Raw genomic sequence first — 25,786 nt, 5'->3', positions numbered from 1 at the left:
TTGCTAAATGGACACTTAAATTTGTATGTTCAAATAAGTATTAAATGATAAAAGCTAGTGTGCAGACGTTGAGAAAACAAAAAATTCAAGTATCTAGGAATATGTGTACCCATATTAAAATGCCCCCAAAAAATGTAAATTTACATTTATGAGGATACTTTTGTGATAATTCATAGCAAAATAGTTTTGTTGATTAGAAAGAACTATTTGAAATCAATCATAGTAAAAGAATGTCTTAATCAAAACTGGAGAGACTAGCTTCAAATTTGATTCATACTTTAATATTTGATCTTATCACATTCAAAAGCATTAATCTACCATAAAAGGGGATCTTCCACTGTCATATGTACAGAGATGACTAACCCGTCAACACTTAGTTTGCCAGTTCAAACAACACTGGTGATTCCAAATTTAATTGCTGGTAACTATTATTGCTGAAGGAAGATGGTTCCTAGTACCATTAAAAACCTGCCACCATAATATATCCAAGAGTTTGAAACGGGCATCATACACTAGCAATTAACAATAAATCAAATAAAGGTACTGGAAAGGATTCTGCTATACTAACAGTCAGAAATTAGTGCAGAAAAGTTGAAAGAACTTGTTCTAGGATTGAAACCAACTAGATTCCCTTGGGCTCATAAGGACCTGCAAGCTATTAAGTGTCCAAAATGACTAATGACCATTGAAACAGGAAAACCAACAGCAAAATCTGCATTATATGAATTTTTAAAATGACCATGGAAATGGTCCTGATGAGTCAAAGTTCAGGGACATTAACTCTTGGTGTCAATTTTGGGTTAATAGTGATTATACTGCAACATGGGCAATATGAGGTTTACTATAAATATCGGATGATTATTGGAACCAAGACGGATATATATGTAAGCTTGTTAAATCAACCATGAGCTCTTATGTTTTAAAGGACTTTTATGTTAAAGCAAACACTTTTTTGTACTAATTTTAAAGAATTGCCTAAGAACTACCCAAAATGCAGAAAGTTCAATGTCAAATTTCTTAGTCCTAAGACCATATATGTTCATTCTGTGTCAGAAACCTAGACTGTATCAAGCTTGAATGGGTTTGACTTATGCTGTTGTAACAAACTGCACCATGCGGAGCATTTTATTTTAATATTCCAAAGCTTGCCGGTGAAGCATTTGAACAAAAGAAGGTTGAAGTTGGAAATTCTCCATCCTCTCTTCATTACACTAGTATGTTGTTAACCCTGTAGACAAAGCATTAAACAATTTTATTTACATAGATATTCAAATAATCATAATGTTGATTGCGTAACAAGGTATAAGTTGGTTGGTTGATGTTTGCTCATTGTTGAAGGCCGAACGGTGACCTACATTTGTTAATGTCTGAGTCATTTTGGTCTCTTGTGGAGAGTTGTCTCCGACATTGGCAGTCATACCACATCTTCTTATTTATATGAGGTAGAGGAAATCGTAGTTACCCAGTGGAGTTTGTTTTAAAAAAAAATAATTCCGACTATAAGTAAATTATATTTTTCCAGACTTTTAATAATCAATCTGTTCGACGTCATAAACAGTATTGGAATAGCATGACCTTGTTAGATGCAAAAATTTCCATGTAACCGTAGCCAGTGCCAAAAATATAAGTCTCGACAGGATGTAAAACCCTGATTGTAAACAACTAGATATAGCGACTACATGTGGACTTAGCTATTTAAAAGTTATTAGAAATAGAATTTGTACCGATTTGGTCAAAATGCATATGCAAAGAGCTCCCTACAATGTAAAATCAAGAATTTGTAAACATAGTCTTACATACAAAATTTTAATCCTTTGTTAAATTAATAACTTTTTAAAGAGTGAGTCTAAACTCTAAACGGTCCTGTCTTTTTTATATAGGTTATTCTTACTTTTCGTTAACTTAAATTGTCATCCTGCCTTTTTGTCGAGCCTTCGACTTTAGTCGAAAAAGCGAGACTAAACGATCCTACATTCCGTCGTCATCGGTGTCGTTGTCGTCGGCGGCGGCGTTCACAAATATTCACTCTGTGGTTAAAGTTTTTGAAATTTTAATAACTTTCTTAGACTATCCTGGATTTGTACCAAACTTGGACAGAAGGTTGTTTATGATCATAAGATAGTATCCAGAAGTAAATTTTGTAAAAATAAAATTTCATTTTTTTTCCGTATTTTACTTATAAATGGACTTAGATTTTCTGCCGGGAAATATTACATTCACTCTGTGGTTAAAGTTTTTCAATTTTTAAAGGCAGTGCTTTAAGGCCTGACTTTCAAGTCATGAGGTTCATTTTTCCTTACGCAAATCTTTGCTGGGGGTCATTTTGCAAGAAATAGATCCGGAAATGTTTAAATTTCTCCTCTACTTTTTGTGGTATGTATTGGTTTTTGTTCCTTTCATTTACATTGGGAAATAAAGAAACGATCAGTGTGTATTGTTCGTTTTAAAAATCTGTTTATTAATGTGTCTTTTGCATTATAAGCAGTCAATCTGATTACAAACTATCATTATTCGAATTCCGTGTGGAAAGAGGTCCGTTCAATTTCGAGTACTATTTGCGATCTAAAGATATTTTAAAATCATTTCACTCGTTGATATAACATGATATTATAATTAAAAGTCGACTGACCGTGAATTATATTGCATAATATACAATTTAAAGTATTTCTGTACGTGAAGCCGTATGACGTTATAGTTATTTCGGTCTCAGTTATGTAAAATATGAAATTATCGTTCCTGAATAGGGTTCCACTAATTAAAGACAAGAAGCGTCAAAAAAGTGATAAGAAGCGACAATAAAATTAAAATAGCGATAAGAAGCGACAATTTAATTAATTTAGCGAGAAGAAGCGTCAAGAAGACTATATAGCGACTATACATAAATAAAAAAAATGTCATTGCAACAACTTATTCCCCATAGATATTAAAAAAAACATGCATTATTTTTTATTATAGGGGCGGTTATAAAACATTTTTTATATTACTGTACATTGATAGATAAAAATATGTTTTTATTAAGAAGAAAGGGATTAGTTTTTATTAGATATAAAAAAATATATATTTTATGCACACGCTAAAAATTGGCCATCAAAACAAAAAAAAAACAATTTCCTTTTAAAGAATTTATTGAATCAAAACCATGCAATATCATTTCCTTTCTAACAGTGAAATTCTTCTTTTTCATAGGGACATATTTGATAGGTGTAGCTTCACCCTATCACATCAAATGAGAATAGCCTCGTGAGAGAATTACGATTCGCTTGTCCCTTGTTAGTTATTGTCGCTTCGTCACTAAATTAAACTTCTTGTCGCTGTTTGTCTCTAAAATTCTTCTTGTCTCTTATTAGTGAGACCAGTCAGTTCCGTCCTTAACTTCCGTTTTTGCACTGCAAAACAATCACACAATTAACGATGCCTAGTCCTTGTTGGTGTGTACCTGAGTGTCATTTAAGAGGAGGACTTGCATTTCTAAATGACTTAATAAGAAGGAAAAGTTGGATCAACGCCATGGCTCAAACGTAGATTGTCATGTGCGATGCAATCGTAGAACCCATATCAATCAGCTGTTGTTTGCAAGGCACATTTTACTGAAAACGACTACGTTCAGGAAACTATTCATGGTAAAACTTTATTTTCTTTAAGAAATATATACTGTTATTTATATAATCGCCATGCAAGTAAACCAAAGTCTGTTTGCAACCGCAATTATCGTTTTAGAATAAAAAGGGGGGTGAATTCAAGACGTCATAACTTTTGGGATTACGATTCAATATCATCTGTTTGACATTTTTTGGTTAATACTACAATTGTATGGTTTTTCTACAAGAGATATATTATACTGGTTATTTTAGCAGTAATTATGTAAATTTCGGTTGTAATGACAAGAATTCATGAGCTATGCCTCGGGCTTTCTTGAAAAATATCAATGACAATGTAAACAGGAACAAAACATTGACATGAATGATGCTCTCCACCTATGTTATAGTTATTTAGGTATGTGTGTTGCACAAGTCTTTCACAAGTTTCAAAAAAGCTAATGTTATAAAACTTTTTTCAGGGCACATACCCACATTATAGAGACTTGTCTACTGCCATGCATTCCCATCCTATTTTCATGCACCATTTGTAAGCAAGAGACTGAATGGTTTACAAAATTAAAAATCAGGACGGTGTCCCGTTAAACCAAAAGAACTAAACTGGATGAATATTGTAGGAGAAATCTAGAGGAAAGTTTTGATTTGTGAAATTGGTTTTCCTGAACAGATGTACATTCATCCTGCAGGAAAGATTTATAACTGTCCACCACCAACTGACGAGCTAATGTTGAGCTTCACAGATGGAATTACTCAAACACCATAAATGCCTATGTTTTCAGCACAGATTTCACAAATCATGACACAGCTGTGCATTTTTATGCCCCACCTACGATAGTAGGGGGGCATTATGTTTTCTGGTCTGTGCGTCCGTTCGTCCGTCCGTCTGTCCCTCTTCAGGTTAAAAGGTTAAAGTTTTTGGTCAAGGTAGTTTTTGATGAAGTTGAAGTCCAATCGACTTCAAACTTGGTACACATGTTCCCTATGATATGATCTTTTTAATTTTAATGCCAAATTAAAGTTTTTACCCCAATGTCACGGTCCACTGAACATGGAAAATGATAGTGCGAGTGGGGCATTCGTGTACTGGGGACACATTCTTGTTTATACCTGTTAAGAGTCGAAAACTAAATATCATTTTTATATAAATAAACATATATTGTGTCATTTTAGAACTTATATTTTTCCAAAGGATGCATGAATGAAAGTAGTGAAATTCATTTTGCTTTGATATATAGATTTGAATTACAATTGTTCATGTTATTGTAATGCATATAAAAATAAGGAGATGTGGCACAATGTAAATATATGATATTCTGTGAGTTTATCAAACTAAAGGGGATAAGAAATGGGTATAAGCAGTTACAGGACTGTACTACTGTACAATCTCCAACAATGAGAAAAACTCATACTGTAAAGAGAATTTCATATTTACAAGTAAGTTTTGTTTTTGCATTGAATAATTTTCTTCTATTGTCTTAAAAGCAAATATGGGAAGTGGTTAAAATGCTAATGAGACAGCTTTTATGGCCACCAGATGTCATTGTTACCTTGATTAAAAACTCCTTTTTAGCTCACCTGACCTGACTCATCACTTGGTTTCGTCGTCCATAAACTTTTACAAAAAATCTTCTCTGAAACTACTGTGCCAAATTTAACCAAACTTAGCCAAAATCATCATTGCGGTAACTTATTTTAAAAATGTGTGGTTAGACCCGGTCAACCAACCGAGATGGCCACTATGGCCAAAAATAGAACATACAGGTAAAATGTAGATTTTGGCTTATAACTCTGAAACCAAAGCATTTAGAGCAAATCTGACATAGGGTGAAATTGTCTCTTCAGTGAAGATCTATCTGCCCAGGAATTTTCAGACAAATCTGACAACCTGTTGATGGATTGCTGCCCCCAAATTAGTAATTTGAAGGCAATTTTGCAGAGTTTGGTTATAATCTTAAATATTATTATAAATAGAGATAAACTGTAAACAGCAATAATGTTCTGCAAAGTACAAAAATGTAAGATCTACAAATAAGTCAATATGACCAAAATTTTAAGTTGACCCCTTAAAGAGTTATTGCCCTTTATAGTCAATTTTTAACAATTTTCATACATTTTTGTATTTTTTGTTAATTTTTAAAAAATATTTTCAACTGTAAATACTGAGCCATGTTTATTATAGATAGAGATAATTGTAGCACCAAGAATGTTCAGTAAAGAAAGATCTACAAACACATCCCCATCATCAAAAACACAATTTTGTCATTTTATATGTGTCCGTTGTTTAATATGCACATAGACCGTCCAAGGTGAGCGACACAGGCTCTTGAGAGTCTCTAGGTCATTAATACAGGTAGATAACTTTATCATGTTTATACTGAAAAATAATTTTGCTTGGAGGGAGAATTTTAAAAAAGTTCTGTCTTCAAAAGAGTTGACATGTTACTATGTACATTAACCATTATGTTACTTGATGTTCTAGCAATACACACAGAACGGAGACTAGTCAATCTTTGTGAATTATTTTTCATAGGATAGGAGTAATTGAATATGTGTATATAATCAATAATTAAAAATAGTTTTATTTACATTAAAAAGGAAAAGTTCTTATGTCTTAAAAATGCATTTCATGGCGAGGTACAGAAAATATACTGTAAACAGTAGACTATAGATATAGGTGAACTTAGGTACAAGAGAACTCTAAATCTTAAATGCTACAAACCACCTCTGTTCTATGGAAGATAATGATATAACTGGACTAGAAATACACACAACCTGTAATTAACTGCCTTTACAGCGCTTTCGCGCTTTGATTATAACTTTCTTAAACTATCCTGGGTTGGTACGAGATTTGGACAGAAGCTTGTTTATGATCATAAGATAGTATCCAGAAGTAAATTTTGTAAAAAAACAAATTCATTTGTCCGTATTTTACTTTTAAATAGACTTAGATTTTCTGCCAGGAAACAACACATTCACTTTGTGGTTAAACTTTTAAGAATTTTAATAATTTTTTTATACTATTTTGGATTTGTACCAAACTTGGACAGAAGCTTGTTTATGATCAAAAGCTAGTATCTAGATAGAAATTTTGTAAAAGAATAAATCTATTTTTCGTATTTTACTTTTAAATGGACTTCAATTTTCTGCCAGGAAACAACACATTCACTCTGTGGTTAAATTTTTAAAAATTTTAATAACTTTCTTATACTATTTTGGATTTGTACCAAACTTGGACAGAAGCTTGTTTATGATCAAAAGCTAGTATCGAGAAAGAAATTTTGTTTTCTTCTAGCTAACATTACATTCAGTCTGCAGTTAAAGTTTTTAAACATTTATTAGATTCATAAATTATCCTGGATTTTTGTCGAGCCTTCGACTTTAGTCGAAAAAGCGAGACTAAGCGATCCTACATTCCGTCGTCGTCGGTGTCATCGTCGTCGGCGGCGTCCACTAATATTCACTCTGTGGTTAAAGTTTTTGAAATTTGAATAACTTTCTTAAAGTATACTGAATTTGTACCAAGCATGGACAGAAGCTTGTTTATGATCATAAGAAAGTATCCAGAAGTAAATTTTGTAAAAATAAAATTCTATTTTTTCCGTATTTTACTTATAAATGGACTTAGTTTTTCTGCGAGGAACCATTACATTCACTCTGTGGTTAAAGTTTTTAAAATTTTAATAACTTTCATAAACTATCCTTGATTTGAACCAAACTTGGACAGAAGCTTGTTTATGATCATAAGATAGTATCAAGAAGAAAATTTTGTAAAAATAAATTTCCACTTTTCCGTATTTTACTTATAAATGGACTTAGTTTTTCTGCAAGGAAACATTACATTCACTCTGTGGTTTAAGTTTTTAAAATTTTCATAATGTTCTTAAACTATCCTGGATTTCTACCAAACTTAGACAAAAGCTTGTTTCTGATCATAAGATATTATTCAGAAGTAAATTTTGTAAAAAAAAAATTCACTTTTTCCGTATTATACTTATAAATGGACTTAGTTTTTCTTCCAGATAACATTACATACAGTCTGCAGTTAAAGTTTATAAAACATTTATTAGATTCATTAACTATCCTGGATTTTTTTACCAAACTTGAAAGCTTCTTTCAATCAAAAGACAGTATCGAGAGGGAAATTTTTATTGATGTTTTTCCTCATTTTTGTTGAGTCTACGATTAATAGCAAAAGTAGGCGAGACACTGGGTTCCGTGGAACCCTTACGAATTTTATTACCAAACTTGGACAGAAGCTTCTTACAACCAAAAGATAGTATCAACAGGATTTATTTCCTCATTTTTGTTGAGCCTGCGATTAACAGAAAGAGTAGGCGAGACACTGGGTTCCGCGGAACCCTTACGAAATTTTTTTATTTAAAACTCCTGTTTTGCCTATTTTTTTCAAATTTCTTCCTAGCACCCCCTATAAAAATCAAATGATAGCTCCCTAAAATGGTCCAGATACCGACCATGCGAGGGCTGTATAGCTAGTCAAGGTCGTTAAACACTTCCATCATCATACGGTGGAAAATAATATTTTTTTTATTATTTTGCAATGCTGAAGGGACAAAATGTACTAAAACGTAACTTATCGGCTATTCTAGACTCCCTATCGCTAGGCCTATCATGATAACATACTCGGATGTCCACTTAAAAGATAAGTCACTCGGTGGGAAAACGGCACGCTTACATTATTTACATAAGCTAAGAAAACGATATTTAGACATAATCGACCATGTAAACCAAACAAAAAAACTTAAAGTTTGAACAAGAACGATTTTTATTTGACCAGTATCTGATATGTAGCTTTTATATGTTTTAATTATTCAAAGAACAAATGTTTCAAAAGGAGCAATTACACTTGTAAAATATTTATAATGACGACCTGAATTAAATCTCTGGACATAACAACGCATACAGTAACCTTGTCTTGAAGTTTTAGCTTCTCATTAGGCACTGATTATGAGTGGTACTGTGTTTCAATAACTCTGTTAGGATTTGGCTTAAACGAATAAAAAAGTGAGTTTAATAAAAATTATAATTGATTAAAAAAGAGTTCTAATTTTTGGTAATAACTTTTTTTTTAACAGTGATTTTTTAACAATAGGCGAAGGGACGAGAAATGAAAATTATAAAGTACCATTAATTGCGAAAAAATTACACATATTGAGTTTGGAAATTAAAACTATATAGTATATATTACAAAAGAGATAGAAATTCAATTTAATGCGAATTGCTTATAATTTTTTAAACTTTGAGTCAAATATTTATGCAATCTAATTAAAAACCGATCTCTCATGCTCCCGTTTTCTGATATGTCGCGACATATCAGAAAACAGGAGCATGAGAGAACGGTTTTTAATTAGATTGATATTTATGGAATTTTGTATACGGTATATATTCTACGTTAAAAATTATTGAATTGTACAACATAATTTTCTGTACCGTTACACATGATGAGTTAAGTATAAGAATAAGGAGAGTGTGGTAAAATTGCTAATTTAGAAGACAGCTACCCACCGGAGTCCAAACTGGTATGCATGGATATCAATAGCTCTATGTCAACGTAGTTTTTTTACTCTAACTTTTTTAATTATTGATAAACAAAAATACGAATGAAACATTTTGCTCAGTTCTTTGCAATTGGTTTTCACTTTTTTTTTTTATATTGATAAATTTTGTTTCCGAATGAAACTTTTTGCTGTACTCTTTGCAGTGGCGGATCCAGGGGGGGTTCCGGGGGTTGGAACCCCCCCTTTTTTTGGCCGATCAATGCATTTGAATGGGAGCATATAGTTGGAACCCCCTTTTACTCTGGGTTGGGAACCCCCCTTTTCAAAATGGCTGGATCCGCCACTGCTCTTTGCAATATATGGTTATTCAGTTTTTTAATTATCTACCCATTTTGTTTTCAGAATGAAACATTTTGCTGTGTTCTTTGCATTGGTGATTAACGTATTCTCAATTAATATACCTGTCAAGCAGACGAACAATCACGCTCTGATGGGTCACGTGGCCTTCCAGCAGAAGTTTGACCAAAAACTGCACTGTATTCAATTTTGTAAGCAAATGTTGGCATGCAAATCAATTAATTATTTCCCTAATGAGAAAATGTGTCATATAAATAATAAAAAGGCAGATGGACTTCATACAATTTTGACTTCTTTGAATGGATTTATTTACATTGACGCAGACGACATACACCAGGTTAGTTATGTTAAAATTCACGCATAAAAATATTAAACACCATCGGAGGTTCATCAACTGATCATGACGAAGATGGTGAGATAATATGAAGGACAACAATATAATCGCTTTGGAAAATTTCCATTGTGCTTTTGTTTATTTTGTGTCACGAATTTAAACACAATATCCCTTTATTGTATGATGTATTATTGTATCCACTATCACCAAATTTACCTCACCAAAACACATCTTAGACATATAAACATGTGCTTATCCCGAGCCAGGTACCCGGTCATTGTTTTTTTTTAATAATTTTTTGTTCATACATTGCAGAATATGTCCTTAATGTCAGGTCTTTGGAATTGTCTGTTGAAGTTGTGTCACTAATTTTAGACGCATGAAGATTTAAAGCTTGACATATGAATTTGCCAATATAGATTGACTTATTTTGCAGGCCAGTTAATTCCAAATTTGTATACAGACAAAGATTTCATGTTTGATTGAAACTAGATATACCACCGATCTTCTCATATGATGACAGAAATACATAAATATATTGTTCAGGAAGCAACCATTTAACTTTAAAAAAGGAGGCTATAGATTTTGTCTGAGTCAGATTTGTTTTTAGTTTTTGATGCTTTCAATTAAATTATTTCAAAATTTAAGGTTAAAATCAATATACCAATGATTATCCTCAACAGAACTGAAAAACAAATGAATCACGCTAGTCGTGTTTATGCGGAAAAGAATTATGAACTTCGTGAAAATGAAATAAGCATGAAACGTTTTGAAAAAAATTTGAGATTTTGACATGTTAAGTCTAAAGATTTCAACTTTATCTCGGAATTCGAACTTAAAAGATTCGAGTTCTTGAAATTTTTACTTTTGTCCTGTGTTGTGAATATAGAAAGGAACATATTTTATAATTTATACGCCATATTTATATTGAATAGTGGATTTATGGAGAGAAAACTAAAATAAATAATCACAACTATACAGTAGCTTCCGCTAACTAAACCAATTAGATTTTACTATATTGTCTACAAGAATAAAGCTGTTTTATTTGGTAAATGCTTAATACTTCAGCTTGTACTTTTAATTAAGATAAAATTGTAATACAATTTCGTTTTGTTTCAGGATTATGGAGGTGGTTGTCAAAATTACAGTTGCCAAAGCAACGAACTTTGTGTTGTCATGCAAAATGCAAGTCATACCTGCTATCCTTTAGGTAACTAACTGAAATAAATACAAATGTTTCTATACTAATTAACAAAACACAATTTAGTTATAATATTTATTCCACTCTCCGATTTTCAGTCCCCTTTTCAATTTGGAAAGATACATAAATACGACCATGTGGGCAATTGACAAGAAAAGATATATTACATATATGGTAAATCAATTATGATACAATCACATCGATTTCATTGCTGGTTAATATATTTATTTAAAAACTATAATGAACCCTTCAACAAAAAGCAAACACTCTCACCTTACTGCAATTTCTAAACTATCTTAAGTATTAAAATAAGAAGGTGTAGTATAATTGACAACGTGACAACTCTCCACCAAAGACCACATGAAACTGACAGAAACTATAAAACCTATAGGGGACTGTATGGCCTTATGCTGGACGTGGTAGGGTACTTATACATATCCACGACAGAAAGACAATTATGTACATATCCGAGAGTACTCGGAGTTACTGAAGTGCCTCGACAACGCTAACTATGTGCATTCAGGCACATAGCTGTATGGGTAATATCAACAAGTTACATCTGACAAAGAAATCTTAAAAATCTTAAAAATAGCTGTCACACAACGATCGCACTATATATGACATATATACAGCAATTATAAAATTGGGCACATAAGCATGAAAGTGAGAAAATAAAGTATCACACATATGTACACGAAAGGTAAAGAATAAATGAACGGAAATAGTGCCACTTAATTTTGATAAACGCGTCATTACTTTCTTATATTATACGGAATTCCAGACTTCCCTTTTGGATATAAGCACTTATATCACACTCTCTTTAGATAACTTAATGTCGCCTTAAACACATTATAATTAAACTTCATAGCATGACTGACAATCGACAAGAAATATATTTCATGTAGACTTTGGGACGAACAACAACAATAACGCGACGTTTATTGATAGTTTTTTCTCTATGAGCACAGGATTTGCTTACCCTTCCGGAGCACCTGAGATCACCCCTAGTTTTTGGTGGGGTTCGTGTTGTTTATTCTTTAGTTTTCTATGTTGTGTCATGTGTACTATTGTTTGTCTGTTTGTCATTTTTAGCCATGGCGTTGTCAGTTTATTTTCGATTTATGATTTTGACTGTCCCTTTTGGTATCTTTATTGCAGTAGCAGGGTTTGTCTCATGTGCTGTGTAGTAGCTGGAAAAATACCTTAAGCAACAAGAGAAATTTTGTTGCTACACACTGAAGGCGCATCTGCGACTCTAAATTGAAGGTAAAAATCTGCTTTTCCAAGCACGAGCTTGATTGTTTGTAAGTACTGCGGTTGAACGGGCTTGATGACTGTGGTATAACGATTGCACGAGCTTGTTTGTCTGTAAGTACTACGGTTGCACGAGCTTGATTGTCTGGGAGTACTTAAATTGCACGTGTTTTTATAACTTTTCATTTCAACGCTTATACAGAAACATATGAAGTTAACACAATGATATAAGTGTACACACTGGTTTTTAGTTCAATCATACTGATTTATGGCCTCGTATCGATCATTATGTGGAAACAAGTAACGGTAAATGAGATTTTTTTTTGTTGTAGATCCCTTTGGTTTTAGTTCAAAACCTAATGGTAAGTTTTTAACTTGTATCATTCAACGGCGTGTGAGTTTACTTTTTTAATGAGTTCAAATTTTGACTACATATTTCTTCATGCGCTTGTGTTCTACTGCTGCGACCTGTATTGTGTGTTACTCATGGCCCTTTACTGGACATGCAGCACACATTGGTATTTGTCAGATTTTCTCCCCTTGAATAAATTTTAATATATTATGTAGCAACAAAATTGTTATGACTTATTTTAATATTTTTATTTTAAAATTTTGCAATTTTACAGGTTGTACCTCAATAAGTTGTGAAAGTTGGGGTTGGAAGTACCAGGAGTGTCCGGTTGATAACTTGGGAGCTGGTCGCGTGGTTTCCATGACAATAGTCAGTCAAAGGTATTATTGCAACTTCGGATTGGACAAGGTTTACTATGGATGGAAAAGGAATATGGTATTTGTAAATAACGGATGTAGAGCTACGTTTGACGTCTGCTACACTGATTTTTAACATGTCGTCTGCCTTAGAGAAGAAGAATTCGAGCAGCGGGAAATATGCAACGAGTGACCGAACATTGATCATGCTATTTGTTTTTTTCAATAGTTATTGTTTTATTACATTAAATGTAAATATATAAGAAAGGACATGTAATGAATTATTTTTCCATCCGGTCGCACTTAAATTTCATGCTAATATCTGCTACATGATCAGAGGAGTTAAAATTCAGACAAAGGGCGATTTTATATATGTGAAATGTCGCTCCAACTCAAAATTTTGGGAAAGCCAAGGTATATAACCACCTGCATACCTAATAGAGTACGGGTGTAGCTATGACCAAAAGGTATATAAAATGACAACCAGGGAGTTACCATTTGATTTTACTGGGGGGCTAGAAATTGGAAAAGATAAAGCAGGGGTTTTGAGTTAAATAAATCAATTTATGTCAACAAAGGCAGTCTAAACTAATTGAAAATTAACTTAAGGACCGAATAGAATGAAAAATACAAAAGGGAGGACAGAGACTACAGCAAGGCAAAACTTCATCCTAGCCACCATAAAAATCAAATGTTAGCTCCCTAACCTAATCCGTCAACGGTTATCCTCTCCTAGGAATGTTGTTACCAAAGGCACGATATGTTCGAAATAATATTAAAGACGGTAAGAAATCGTCAAAATCACGAAGAAAAAAAAAACTAAACGAAAAAAGAGAATCAACCGTCTACGAAATAAAAATAAAAAATATATAACATCTCGGTAAGCAGAAGTAGGTTAGATTATATATCATGTCAGTACCGAAGCACTGACTTCTAATCTGATGAATTATGTGCGTCCGAGATATATTACCTTATCCGTATTTTGCACAACTTTTTGGAACTTTGGGTACTCAATGTTCTTCAACTTTGTACTTGTTTGGCTAAATAACTATTTTGAACTGAGAATCTCTGATGAGTATTATGAAGACGAAACGCGCGTCTTGCATATTAAATTATAATCCTGGTACCTTTCATATCAATTCATTGTTGTTGTGAACAGGTAAGAACAATATTCTCGAGGGTGAAGTATCTAAATCGATCTTCATTTCGCCCGAACTGTTTTTGGTATATTTTTTTTTTTATCTATTCTTTAATTTGTTTACTCTTTATTCTGCACATTTTGCCCTTTATTTTATTTTCTGTAAACCCCAGCCGGACCATCCGATATTACCTAGATGAAGAAAGTAGAATCATATTCAAGTATTTGCAGATTTGCTAATCATACATATATATATATATATATATAAGATTTACAACTCATTGGCCTTTGATAAACAAATAAGCCAAAAACCGGTAATAGATCCTCTTCAGAAAAGATATATTCCAAAAACTAAAAACTAAGATGCATAACACAACTTTCGGTGCCAAGTAAGGTATTCACAAAAATCCTCACACAAAGAGTCCAGAAAGGAATAGACGAACAGCTAAGACAAGACCAAGGCTTCAGAAGGAGTAAATCACTACAGAACAACTCTTCACTTTTTAAAAGAAACATCACAGAACATTGTTCTGAATGGAATGCTTCTTAATACATAAACGTCTTTGTAGACTTTGAAAAAGGCGTTTGATTCCACCCAGATAGAAAGCTTATGATTCATCTTAAAAGCTTACCACATCCCATACAAACACAGTTATAAAACTCTTTTACGATTAATTTGATTGCACAGTCATGAGGGCCCTCATGGGGTTTTTGATTATGTGATTACTTGGCCGTTTTTTTTTAATGATTATTTGATTATTAAGCCAAATATTTCATGATTATTTGATTACCTAGGACTGTATTTTTAGTTTATGATTATTTGATTACTAAAGATAAGCAAATATTTAATGATTATGTGATTATATTGGCAAAAAAATGATGATTATGTGATTACTAGGACCCCCCCATGAGGGGCCTCAGTCATTGACGAAGGAATACAATCGGAATGGTTTAAAGTAAATACAGGAGTAAAACAAAATGCATGATGTCTGGCTTCTTATTTCTGTTTGCCATTAACCATTTCATGAAGCAAACGGTTAAAAAAAATCAGATGGAAATTTACCACCAAACTAGAAGACATTGATTTTGCTGACGACCTAGCACTACTATCATCGAGATTCTAACATATTCAGCTGGACACAAGTAAACTTAAAGCAAATGCCAGTAAAATACGACTAAAGATCAACACATCTAAAACAAAAGTAATGCGTATGAACACCACAAATAACAATTCAATTCAATTCAAATATTTATTGTCATATAAACTCTGAACAATAGTTTGTGACAAATAATAAACATACACAAAATACATTTTACAAACAAAACCATAAAAAATTACGTGAAAGTTTAACAACTAAGACATACTGTGGATTCAATATAATTAGTTGGATACCATTTGTCCTGGGTTTCGTGGATACAGGTGAACCATAAATTCAAATGTTCAACGAATATCATATTTTCAAAAGGCTTGGTATACAGAGATTGGCAAAACCACGATATCAAATATCCACGAATATGCAAGTTTTCAGCAATCCACGAAAATTGATACCTCCGAAAATACACGAATCCACGAAAATTGATACCCACGAAAATACACGAATCCACGAAAATTGATACCCACGAAAATACACGAATCCACAGTAGAGGATGTCGATACCTTCACTTATCTAGGAGTAAGAAAAGGCTGTGACAATGACATGGACAGCATAATCAAGAAAGCTTAAGACCAATTCAGCAGGTTAAGAAACACAAAGAGATCATCAGTACTGTCATTTAAAACAAAGGTCAGGTTTCAGCTTAGTCATATCATTCCTACTGTATGGATGTGAAACACGGAAAACAACTGAACAAGACAAAAATTAATTGAACACCTTCTAAAATAGACGTCTGAGACAGATACAGAAAATAAGATGGTCCAGTACTATATCAAACGAAAACCTCCACATAATATCTGGAACAAAGAATCTAAGTGATGACATAGAAATGAAGCCAGCGGGGAAAAGGAAAGTTTGACGTCAAAAAACCACACGGGGACGGACAGTAGAGACAGAACGAGCATCACTTGGATAGAACAACTGAGCTACAGCAAGAACAGCAACTAAAGACTGTGTGAAATGGAAAGAACATGTATCAGGGCCTTAAATGTCGACCGGCATGAATAGGATAGGTGAGGTGATAAAAACACAAAACCTTTGGATTGTCAATGGCATGGAACAATAAAAAGAATATTGAATAACACAAAACTACATGTATTTGATAATAAATTAATCAAAGACGAAAAAAGGGTTATAATTTATCATACCGTATTTGGTATGTATATTCTTTCTGTCTATCTTTACAATAACATTTCGTTAACATAGAATAACAAATAGTACGTATTGACTTATGTCAGATACGTAATTAAAGATCATCCAAGATAATGAATATTTAATTTAAGCAATTGCTGTCCATAAAATAGATATTTCTTCCACAAGCTTTGTTTTTGTAAGGAATATTTAAAACTATAATGCATTGTCATTTGTAAAGAAGAGATATCAGTATAGCCGGATTATGGTAAATTCAACACCTCCTTATCTATACGTGTCCTATATAAATGAATTTTTTCGCCACTTTTGTCACATATATCTTTGCGTTACTGTTGTCCAGCTTCCCACTTCCAATTAACAAATGTCCTTCATGGTCAAAACACAGCGATAAAGGTGCTTTAATATGTAATATGCTATCTAATAAATGTAGTCCGAGGAGTTCTCCTGTGGAATTCAAAACGTGTAATGCATTGTTACTTTGGTCCGAGAGTATAATATTATCACTGGGTGTAATGGCGATACCATGTGGAAAGAATGGTTGTAAATCTTGATGACCTGCGTACGCAAACTTTAGATTACCATTCGTGTCAACAGCAACTACTCTCCCGCTCAAATCGGTATCCATCCAATCAGCTACGTACAATACATTTGCAGAATCTGTTTCGATACGAGCGGGATAATTGAAAAGTTTTCTTCCTGTTGTGTCGGTTTCCAATGTCACTTTTCTCTTATTGTCGCTGCCGAAAATGATGACTTGTCTGACTGAATCTTTTTGTACAGGAAAGATTGGTCCTTGTTCTTTTATTCCAACTATCAATTCCTTGTCATTGTTTACGTGCAAAGACAATGGCCTCATTGGTGAGGTATCGATGACAGTATTTATCTCCCCTGACTGAGACAATATACATACATTGTTATTGTCAACCATCTCGTTAAACAATAATTCGTCATCTCTATTTATTGCAATGTCGAATATTCGTTTCTTTAAAGATTTTGATAATTTAATGGACGGTTCCTTTAGCTCCCCCTTCACTAGAATACTTTTCTCTGCTATCTTTTGGTGTATGAAGTAAACACAGCCGTCTTCAGAGCAAACTAAGGAATTGATGACCGGTACTGTAGTTGTAAATGAATTTAAAACTGAAGAAATGACCTCCGATGCAACCTCACTTTCAGCAGAATTGTCCTTCTCAAAATCGGGATTGTCTTTCACAATATCGACAACATTGGCAATTCCATGATGCTGTAAAGATTTCAAGTTGTCATGGACCAATTCTTTACATGGTAAACACATGAACTTTTCGCACTCATCACATTTCCATTGAATTGCTTGTCCATCACAAAATTGACAAAGAATTTGAATTTTCAAGGCTTTTTCCATGTTAACAAAAAGCTGCCGCCATTTTAGATATGCAATTTATCAAAATGGATGAACAGATGTTTTATTTCCTATTAATTAGATGATTCACACTTAGAAATTAGTCAGATCGAAACAATATGATAAAATTCTAGAGAGGGAAATTGTCAAAAGTGTGTATATCCGGTAAACAATTTACAAAAACTGTTTATTTACATTTAAGGTGAATATTGATTTTTTTAATAATGAAAAACAAGTTATACATTGTATGCTCGAGATTGTATGTGACGGCAGAAAAGTTAATGTATATTTTTCTGAACCCTTTCTTGTCATGGGTCTATTTTTGTTAAAATAAATGTAGACAGATAGACGACACAGAGTATAAATAAAATCAATCTTTGAAGGAAAACAAACAATACTTTGGTCATAAGAAAAAACATTGATCAACATAATATGTCCATATACACTATACATATAATTTTGCAACACGATATATGCCAAAAACAGAAGTGGAACCCATGCGCTACAAAAGGAAAATAATTTTCTGCTCATCAAGCGTTTCTCGTCATGTTTCTCAATTAAACTGTACATTATTGGCAATAATCTAGAGATAGACAATTTAATCAACGTTCTATATTTTTCTATTAACTAATTCTGCACCTCGTAGTTATAACAAAAATAAATAGGAACAGTGTACAACAAAATAACATGCTGTGGATTCATTTATTTTCGTGGGTCCCAATTTTTGTAGATTAAGAAAATCTTGCATGTTCGTGGGTATATAATTTCGTGGTTTTGCAGAAGTCTGTATACAAGCCTATATAAAAGTTTGTTTTCGTTGAAAATTTAATTTCGTGGTTCTGTTGTACCCACGAAATCCACGAAAATTGGTATCCAACGAATAATAATGAATCCACAGTACTGTAAAAATCAGTAGCAATTTTCTTAACTCTAAAGATCGATACGAAGCACACAACAACTACCATAACAAAATAAAAATAATAATAAAAAAGTATTCGAATAAGAGTATTCGTGATGTCCTTCAAATATATTTATCCAATTATATAGAAATGCATTTGTTGTTCACACATAATTGTGATGTTTTTTTTTATTTCCGTTATTTTAAGTGGGTCACACAATATTAATTATGTCGATAGACACAATAGGGTATATCTCTTTCATTGATAGACATGAAATTTAACAAAAAGTGGTTTACAATATTTCCCATCGATGACTTTTTTCAAGTAGAATGTGAATGTTTGAATGTTTTGAGGTCAATTAAGGTCAATTAAGGTATAATCACAGAAAATTTGTAAATCAGAATATTTGATTAACGTTAGTATATTGATGTAATTATAAAAGTCACCAAAGATGCTAGGCGTATGATTAAGTCCTCTAGACGTAAATTTTATATCTTATAGACTCACCAGCAATTTGCCTTTTTTAATTAGTATTTATTTACTGATATATTATTACAAAACTCAAATATTTACAACAAACTTGGGGAATGAGTCATAGAGATACATGTAACAACCCGACCAAAGAACAGAAATCAGCAGAGAGTCAGTAATGGGCCTTCAATACAGCGAGAAAACTCATTATTCGATGAGAAACATTCAACGAAACAGAAAAAAACAACCACAAAAAATGACGAAAGGCAAACAAGTTCATCAAACATTACATAGAAAACAAAAGACTGAACAACAGGAACTCTACCAATATGTTAAGTCGGTCGCAGGTGACCACGACGGGTGAGTAGACTGCTCCACTAGTGACATCCGCTGTTCGAAACTCATAGTTCGATAGAGCAAAAACCAAACAAATCCGGTTTACAAACTAAAACTGAGGGAAACGCATCAAATATAAGAGGAGAACAACGACTCCAAAGAAACACAACATAAAAATGTAACACACACAGAAACGAACTATAATATAACGATGGCCATTTTCCTGACTTGGTACAGGACATTTAAAGAAAAAAATGGTGGGTTGCACCTGGTTTGAAATTCATCCCTTTTGTGGTTTACTTTTATTGTCAAATTACCCTCATTGTCAAATTAACCGTATTTTTAATTTCAAGATGTACGTCAAAATCTAAGGTATATACTTTACTGTATCTGTATCCTTTATTCAAAGTACTGTAACGAAAACCGAGCGGTCGAGCCTTAGTGTAAACTATAAAATGATATCCCTTACTGTGCTGCCATAAGAATGATTTTGTAAGACTATATATATAAGAAATAAAAGTTATAAGCGGTGAACCCATTTCAGGGAACTGTCATTTCGTTACAGTACGATGAGATAATCACCATGGCTGAAATGTCAGTAAACTCTTTAAAAAAGAAGATTTTGCCGTAAATAACTATTTTTGCATTTTTGAATTTTATTGAAGTAGTTATGTGAAACACTTTAGCAGGAAATATGATCATTAGAAAAGATCTACTAGTATATGGAATTTGAAATTGTTAATTTACTTTTTAAAATGGATCTAGTGCCTTCAGATAACGATTTTACCATTTAAGCTCACCTTCCCCCAAAAAACATGTGAGGTTATGACATCAATTTGCGTCCGTTGTTGTCATTTGAAGTATGTCGTTCACAGTTTCCGTCCGGGTAATGTCGTTCGTTTCGTTAACTTAAAAAAGATTCTCCTCTGACAATGCCTGGACAAATTTACTAAACTTTCCTACATGTTTCCTATAGTATCAAGTGTACAATTTTTACCCTAGATGTGATCAACCAAGAAACCTGAACATAGAAGTAAAATGCAGTCTATGGCTTCTAAAAAAAGAACTAAAGCAATTATAGCAAATCTGACATGACGAGAAAATGTTCATCGGGCCAAGCATATCTCCTCCACAAAAATCAGATCACCCACCTTGGATTGCTACCCCTGAAATGTGCTTTAGCACAGTGTAGATACTATTCTGTACGCTATCCGGAAGTCGCGATTTTCGAAGCGATGATTTCCAACTGAATAACAGGACGGTTTTGCCTACGGTAACTTTTCTCATCATTTGTTTACTCCTATATCTACAAAGTGCTTTGAACATCTTCAAGGTATATATAGCATCATAAATATGAGTAACTGTAACAAAAACATGCATTAGAATATAAAATATACGTGTGCATCACATCAACTTGGTAGAAAAAAGTGAAATCGATGGACAATTTTGCTCTCGTAGTACAAAGCAAATAATCTTTTATTGCAAATATTTGCACCAGTTTACAGTTAAATATATACTGTTTCAATATTCTTTTCGTATTTAAGTAGAATATTCGTATTTCCAATAAAAAATATGTTTTCCTTGAGGATCCCAAAATAAATTACTGTACGATCAGTCTAGAACTGACTGTATTCTAGAAGCGATTTCAGATTCTTTGACTGTATGACCAGTCGTGATTTTCAAGAAAAAAACAACAGCAATTTGAAGGTATATATACGTGTATATGTGATATTATGACCTATCCAGGGAACTATAACGTGTAATTACTTTCATCAGACAATACAAATATATTTCTGATGAATTTTTTAGACGGCAAAATAATCAGTCTTATCTAAAATCAAATGCCTAAAAAGTAATACATGATTCGCTTGTGGACTTTGTAATAGTGTATCGTTACAGTTATCTGATTAGGAGATAACTGTATTGTATGTTAAGCTCCGATGGCATCAATTGGGGATTTGATGGTCGCAAATTAAGTTTACTGGCGACGCGTTAGCGGTATTTGCGACCATCAAATCCCCAATTGATGCCGTCGGAGCTTAACATACAATATTGTTATCTCCATTCTAATGAAACTGACAAAAAACAACGTTAAAACATGAATTTAAAATCTGTCATATACCGTCTGCGCTTGCGCGTACGTATCATAGCATCAATTGCCAATCGATGCCATGTAGATAAGTGACGTTATCCAATCAAAATGAACGTTACAAACATTGTTGCATTAGAATTAGCTATTACATTTTTAAAGATTATTTACACCGTCCGCCTTTGACCAATTGATGATAACATAAATCAAGCTTGTCTCTTTTAAAATAACAAAAAATGAATAAAGACAGCTTTGCGTAGGGGGACAATTCATGTGATATAATTTTGGTAAGTTTACAGAAATAGAAGGTCCATAATGCATTAATCGAGTAAAAATGGAGCAATTTCAGAAAACTTTAATGATTGGTTTAGGAGGTGTTAGAAATACCTGATGGATGCCGCCATATAATGCAATGTTCAAGTCCGTATCTTATATAAAGTAACCCCATAAAAGATTTTACTAAAATTCGAAATAGACGGTGCACAATACAGTCATTATCATTTATGATAAGGAAACCGAATTAGATTAATTAATAGTTATATCAGTGACGGATTCAAAAAAAGGGGATCCGGCAGTTTCAAACCCTTTTTTAACTATCAATGCATTTGGATGGGAACATACATTTGGAATCCCCTTTTCTCCTGGATTGGACCCCTCTCCATTTAAAAATGGCCGGAACCCACAATGTAGATTACGTGGTTTATGAGGAGATGCGCTTACAAAACCGGCGAAACATATTGTACCGGTCCAACGGACAAACGTAAAGACGGAATTCTTTATCACTATAACCCCCCGCTTGACAAAGTGGTGTACAATTGAGTGTCAAAGAGACAGGCTGCTCTACATCTTAAACAAAGTGAAGGAACTGTGATCAATTATAGGCTACAGTACGGCCTCGAATGTGTGTAAATACATGCATTTTTATATAACAACTAAATCTGTGTGTTTGTACAATTTTAAGAATAACGGAGGACATTTCTGAAACTAATATACTAGTATACATCAAACCTTCCTCTTATTTCAGCAACATTTAAACATCCTTATACTCAATGTAGTAAGTCGAGTACACCCTATCAAGCTAAAACATGTTTCATAAGTTTTCAGGATGTGAATGTATTGAAATATATTTGTGTTATTTAGAAAAATGCCACCTTCTAATGTATCGTAAATAACTTTGAAATCACCACTAGAATACAGTGACATAAAGACTGATCATACAGTTTTAAAAATATACAAGCGAGACTGATCGTACAGTGAGAAATTCAAACAAGTGTAATTTTCTTATTTCTGGCTTCAAAGATCTGGTTGAAACTTTTACCACCACTTGATATATACTTCATTTAGATAAGTAAGTCAGGTTTTTACGTTAACTTGTACACTAAGAGGGTAAAAAGTTTGTTTTTAGGTTCGCCGACTGATTTTTCCTAGTGATGCACTTGAAAATCTCTTGATTAAGGCAAAGATACGAATAATGAATGTGCGGAATTTAATTCTAAACCATTTGAGAATATCGATGTCGGCTGAATTAATCATTAAGCAATGTACAGATGATCAACTTACCGTTTAATTCAGTATACCCATCAAATTTAAAATGTGATCCAAAAAGTTCTCGCTTCGACAATCGCGACTTCCGGATAGCGTACAGAATAGTATCTACACTGTGTTTAGGCAGTGTGTGGTTATAACCATGAAAACTGTACCAAATAGAGAGAAATTCTTAACAGTAAAAACGAATCAGTCAACATAGAAATTGTCAATTGACCACTGATAGAAGTTATTGCTCTTAGAAGATAGAATTCTGTTTAATTTTGTGGTTGTGTGTTTTGAAACTACCATGTCAGAGAGAAATTATGAAAAAGACAAAAGTTTCCAGCACAATAAGATCTTAAAGGAAGTCAACATACTGAAGAAAAAAATATTGACCGCTCACAGGAGCAAGTGCGTTTGAATGATGTTTATTTCATTTTTTTTTTTTAATTTTTCGTAGAAATTAAAGTTAGAGAGAATTTGTTAAAAGCAAAGATGTTACGCACAATAATATCCACAAATAAATCTCTACATCTTTTATGAGTTAGCTCTTGAAAGATATTATTTTGTATTTGTGCTGTTTTTAGCATATTATAATAAATAGTGAAAAACAGTGAAAAAAGCACATTCGATAAGCACATTACACATATAAATTAGTCCTCATGGTCGAAAATGTATCTGTTCTGAGACTTTTTTTTTATCAGAATACAAAAAATTTCGAATTCCCTGACAGACTGTAAAACCCCTTCGTTACACTGTAAATGTTTTATCAGACATTTTTTTGCACTTATTCTTCAATACCAAAAGTTCTATTAATACTAATTTAATGTTAAAAATCGAAGAAAAACAATATGTCTCGCATGCTTTCACCACATATTAAACCTTAAACACTTATATAAGCTTCCGATCCTATCTAGTAGGAAGATATACATTCAAGGTATTTTTTTTAAATATATTTAACAATTTGATTTAATCATTCCATTACACATTGTACATTAGTTATAATATCATAAAATGTTCCGCTATTTTGACCATATAAATTTTTGCGTCACTGCCTTTTATCAAACCTCGTCCAATTAATAAATACCCTTCACTGTCTATGCAAAGCGAATGCGGCTTTTCAATATCATATTCCTTCTCAATGAAATGCAGTCCAAGAAGTTCACCTCTGGAATTCAAAATATGTAAGGAGTTGCTCTTTTCGTCTGAAAGTATAATGTTATCGCTCGGTGTAATGGCAATTCCATGTGATAAAAATGTTTCTAAATATAGATCACCGTTGTAGGTAAATTTCAGACGACCGTTTACATCTACTGCCACTATTCTTCCGCCATGATATTCGTCCATCCAGTCAGCAACATACAATACATTTTTTGAATCTGTTGTGATACGGGCGGGATAGCAAAACAATTTCTTTCCTTTTTTGTCGGTTTCTAAAAGTACTTTTCGTTCATAATCGCTATCAAAAATGATAACTTGTCTGACAGAAAATTCTGTTACTGGAAATGCTGGTCCATGTTCTCTCAATCCAACTATTAATTCATTGTCTTTATTAATATGCAGAGATAGGGGCCGCATTGGAGAGGTATCCACAACAGTCCTTATCTTGCCTTTATGAGTTAAAATACAAACAACGTTATTACTAATCATCTCCTTGAATAGGATTTCACCTTCTTTATTTACAGCAATGTCAAATATTTTCTTATCCAAAGTCTGCAATGTTTTTATTGACGATTCTTGCAATTGACCCTTCACCAAACGAGCATTTTGATCGATGAAATATATAAGATCATTACCGGAACACAACAAAGAATTAATAGCAGGCATTGTGGTTATGTAGGATTTGAAAACTGAAGAAATCACTAAAGATGAAACTTCCCTTCGAGAAGGCTTGTCTCTGCAAATTTCGGAAATAGAGACAACATCGTGATCCTGCGCAGATTTTAGTCGCTGATGAATATTCCCCTTGCAGGACGTACACAAGAATACATCACATTCCTCACATTTCTATTGTACTCATTGTTTATTGCAAAAATGGCATGAAAGTGAGACCTGGGCTTTTCTCAAACTGACAGAGTTTAACGCCATTTTAGTTTGGCAGATACATGCATATGGCTCCGTGTTTTATTTCCTTATTCGTTTAAGCGACGTTTGTTTGTATCCACTTATGTGCAATATATCTGAATGATGGTATTAATTTGTATATGGTAATTTGTGAATTTTTAGCAACATGCAGGAAATGTCTTGGTAGAATGGATATTAAACCTAATTGAACACTTTTGAAATACTTGTGATTGTTTTAGTGGTACTGCTTCTACATGGTCTTATATTTTAAATTAGCATCTTTTTCGAATCAGTGGTCAGCAAGGAATCTACCGAAATTTTGATATACTGAAACTTTAACAAATAATAAAACATTTAAGTGGATTTGCCTTTACACACATCGATACTATGTCATTCTAACTTTCATCGCATTCACAACCGTCTGCATTTCAGCAATGACCACAAGCTCCAATTAAACAGAAAATTGACAGAGATATTTAAGCAACAGGATAGAATGACATCGAAGGAGGAACTGTTAAAAACATGATAGTAGTTATCTGCAATCTCAACTCTCCCTTTCTACAGACTATTTTCAGATTAAGTAAAATATGGATACAAATATTCTGATTGAAG

General features: G+C 33.0%; 2 protein-coding genes and 1 long non-coding RNA gene across 3 annotated transcripts; 1 reads left to right on the top strand and 2 right to left on the bottom strand.

The window, feature by feature from the left end:
• The first annotated feature begins 10,933 nt into the window (after positions 1 to 10,933).
• On the top strand, positions 10,934 to 13,022 carry LOC139503420 (uncharacterized). The gene is made up of 3 exons (XR_011659096.1): positions 10,934 to 11,013; positions 12,591 to 12,620; positions 12,885 to 13,022. It is a non-coding gene; the product is annotated as an uncharacterized lncRNA (long non-coding RNA).
• Positions 13,023 to 15,340: 2,318 nt separating this feature from the next.
• On the bottom strand, positions 15,341 to 17,942 carry LOC139502451 (tripartite motif-containing protein 2-like). The gene is made up of 2 exons (XM_071291929.1): positions 15,722 to 17,942; positions 15,341 to 15,653 (listed from the first exon to the last, which is right to left on the bottom strand). Exon 1 carries the CDS (start codon positions 17,789 to 17,791, stop codon positions 16,679 to 16,681), a length of 1,113 nt encoding a protein of 370 aa, XP_071148030.1. The 5' UTR covers positions 17,792 to 17,942; the 3' UTR covers positions 15,341 to 15,653; positions 15,722 to 16,678.
• Positions 17,943 to 24,109: 6,167 nt separating this feature from the next.
• On the bottom strand, positions 24,110 to 24,937 carry LOC139504212 (uncharacterized). Its single transcript, XM_071294279.1, has one exon. It carries the CDS (start codon positions 24,935 to 24,937, stop codon positions 24,110 to 24,112), a length of 828 nt encoding a protein of 275 aa, XP_071150380.1.
• Between the last annotated feature and the right edge of the window lie 849 nt (positions 24,938 to 25,786).

This window comes from Mytilus edulis, chromosome 14 (assembly GCF_963676685.1).
Source record: "Mytilus edulis chromosome 14, xbMytEdul2.2, whole genome shotgun sequence".
NCBI classification, from domain to species: domain Eukaryota; kingdom Metazoa; phylum Mollusca; class Bivalvia; order Mytilida; family Mytilidae; genus Mytilus; species Mytilus edulis.
The sequence above is the reverse complement of the archived record's forward strand: the minus strand, read 5'-3'. Positions and strand labels throughout refer to the sequence as shown.

What these genes read in the sequence shown, in the direction of transcription:
- LOC139502451 (XM_071291929.1), bottom strand. Translation starts at nt 17,791, where the DNA reads ATGGAAAAAGCCTTGAAAATTCAAATTCTTTGTCAATTTTGTGATGGA.
- LOC139504212 (XM_071294279.1), bottom strand. Translation starts at nt 24,937, where the DNA reads ATGCCTGCTATTAATTCTTTGTTGTGTTCCGGTAATGATCTTATATAT.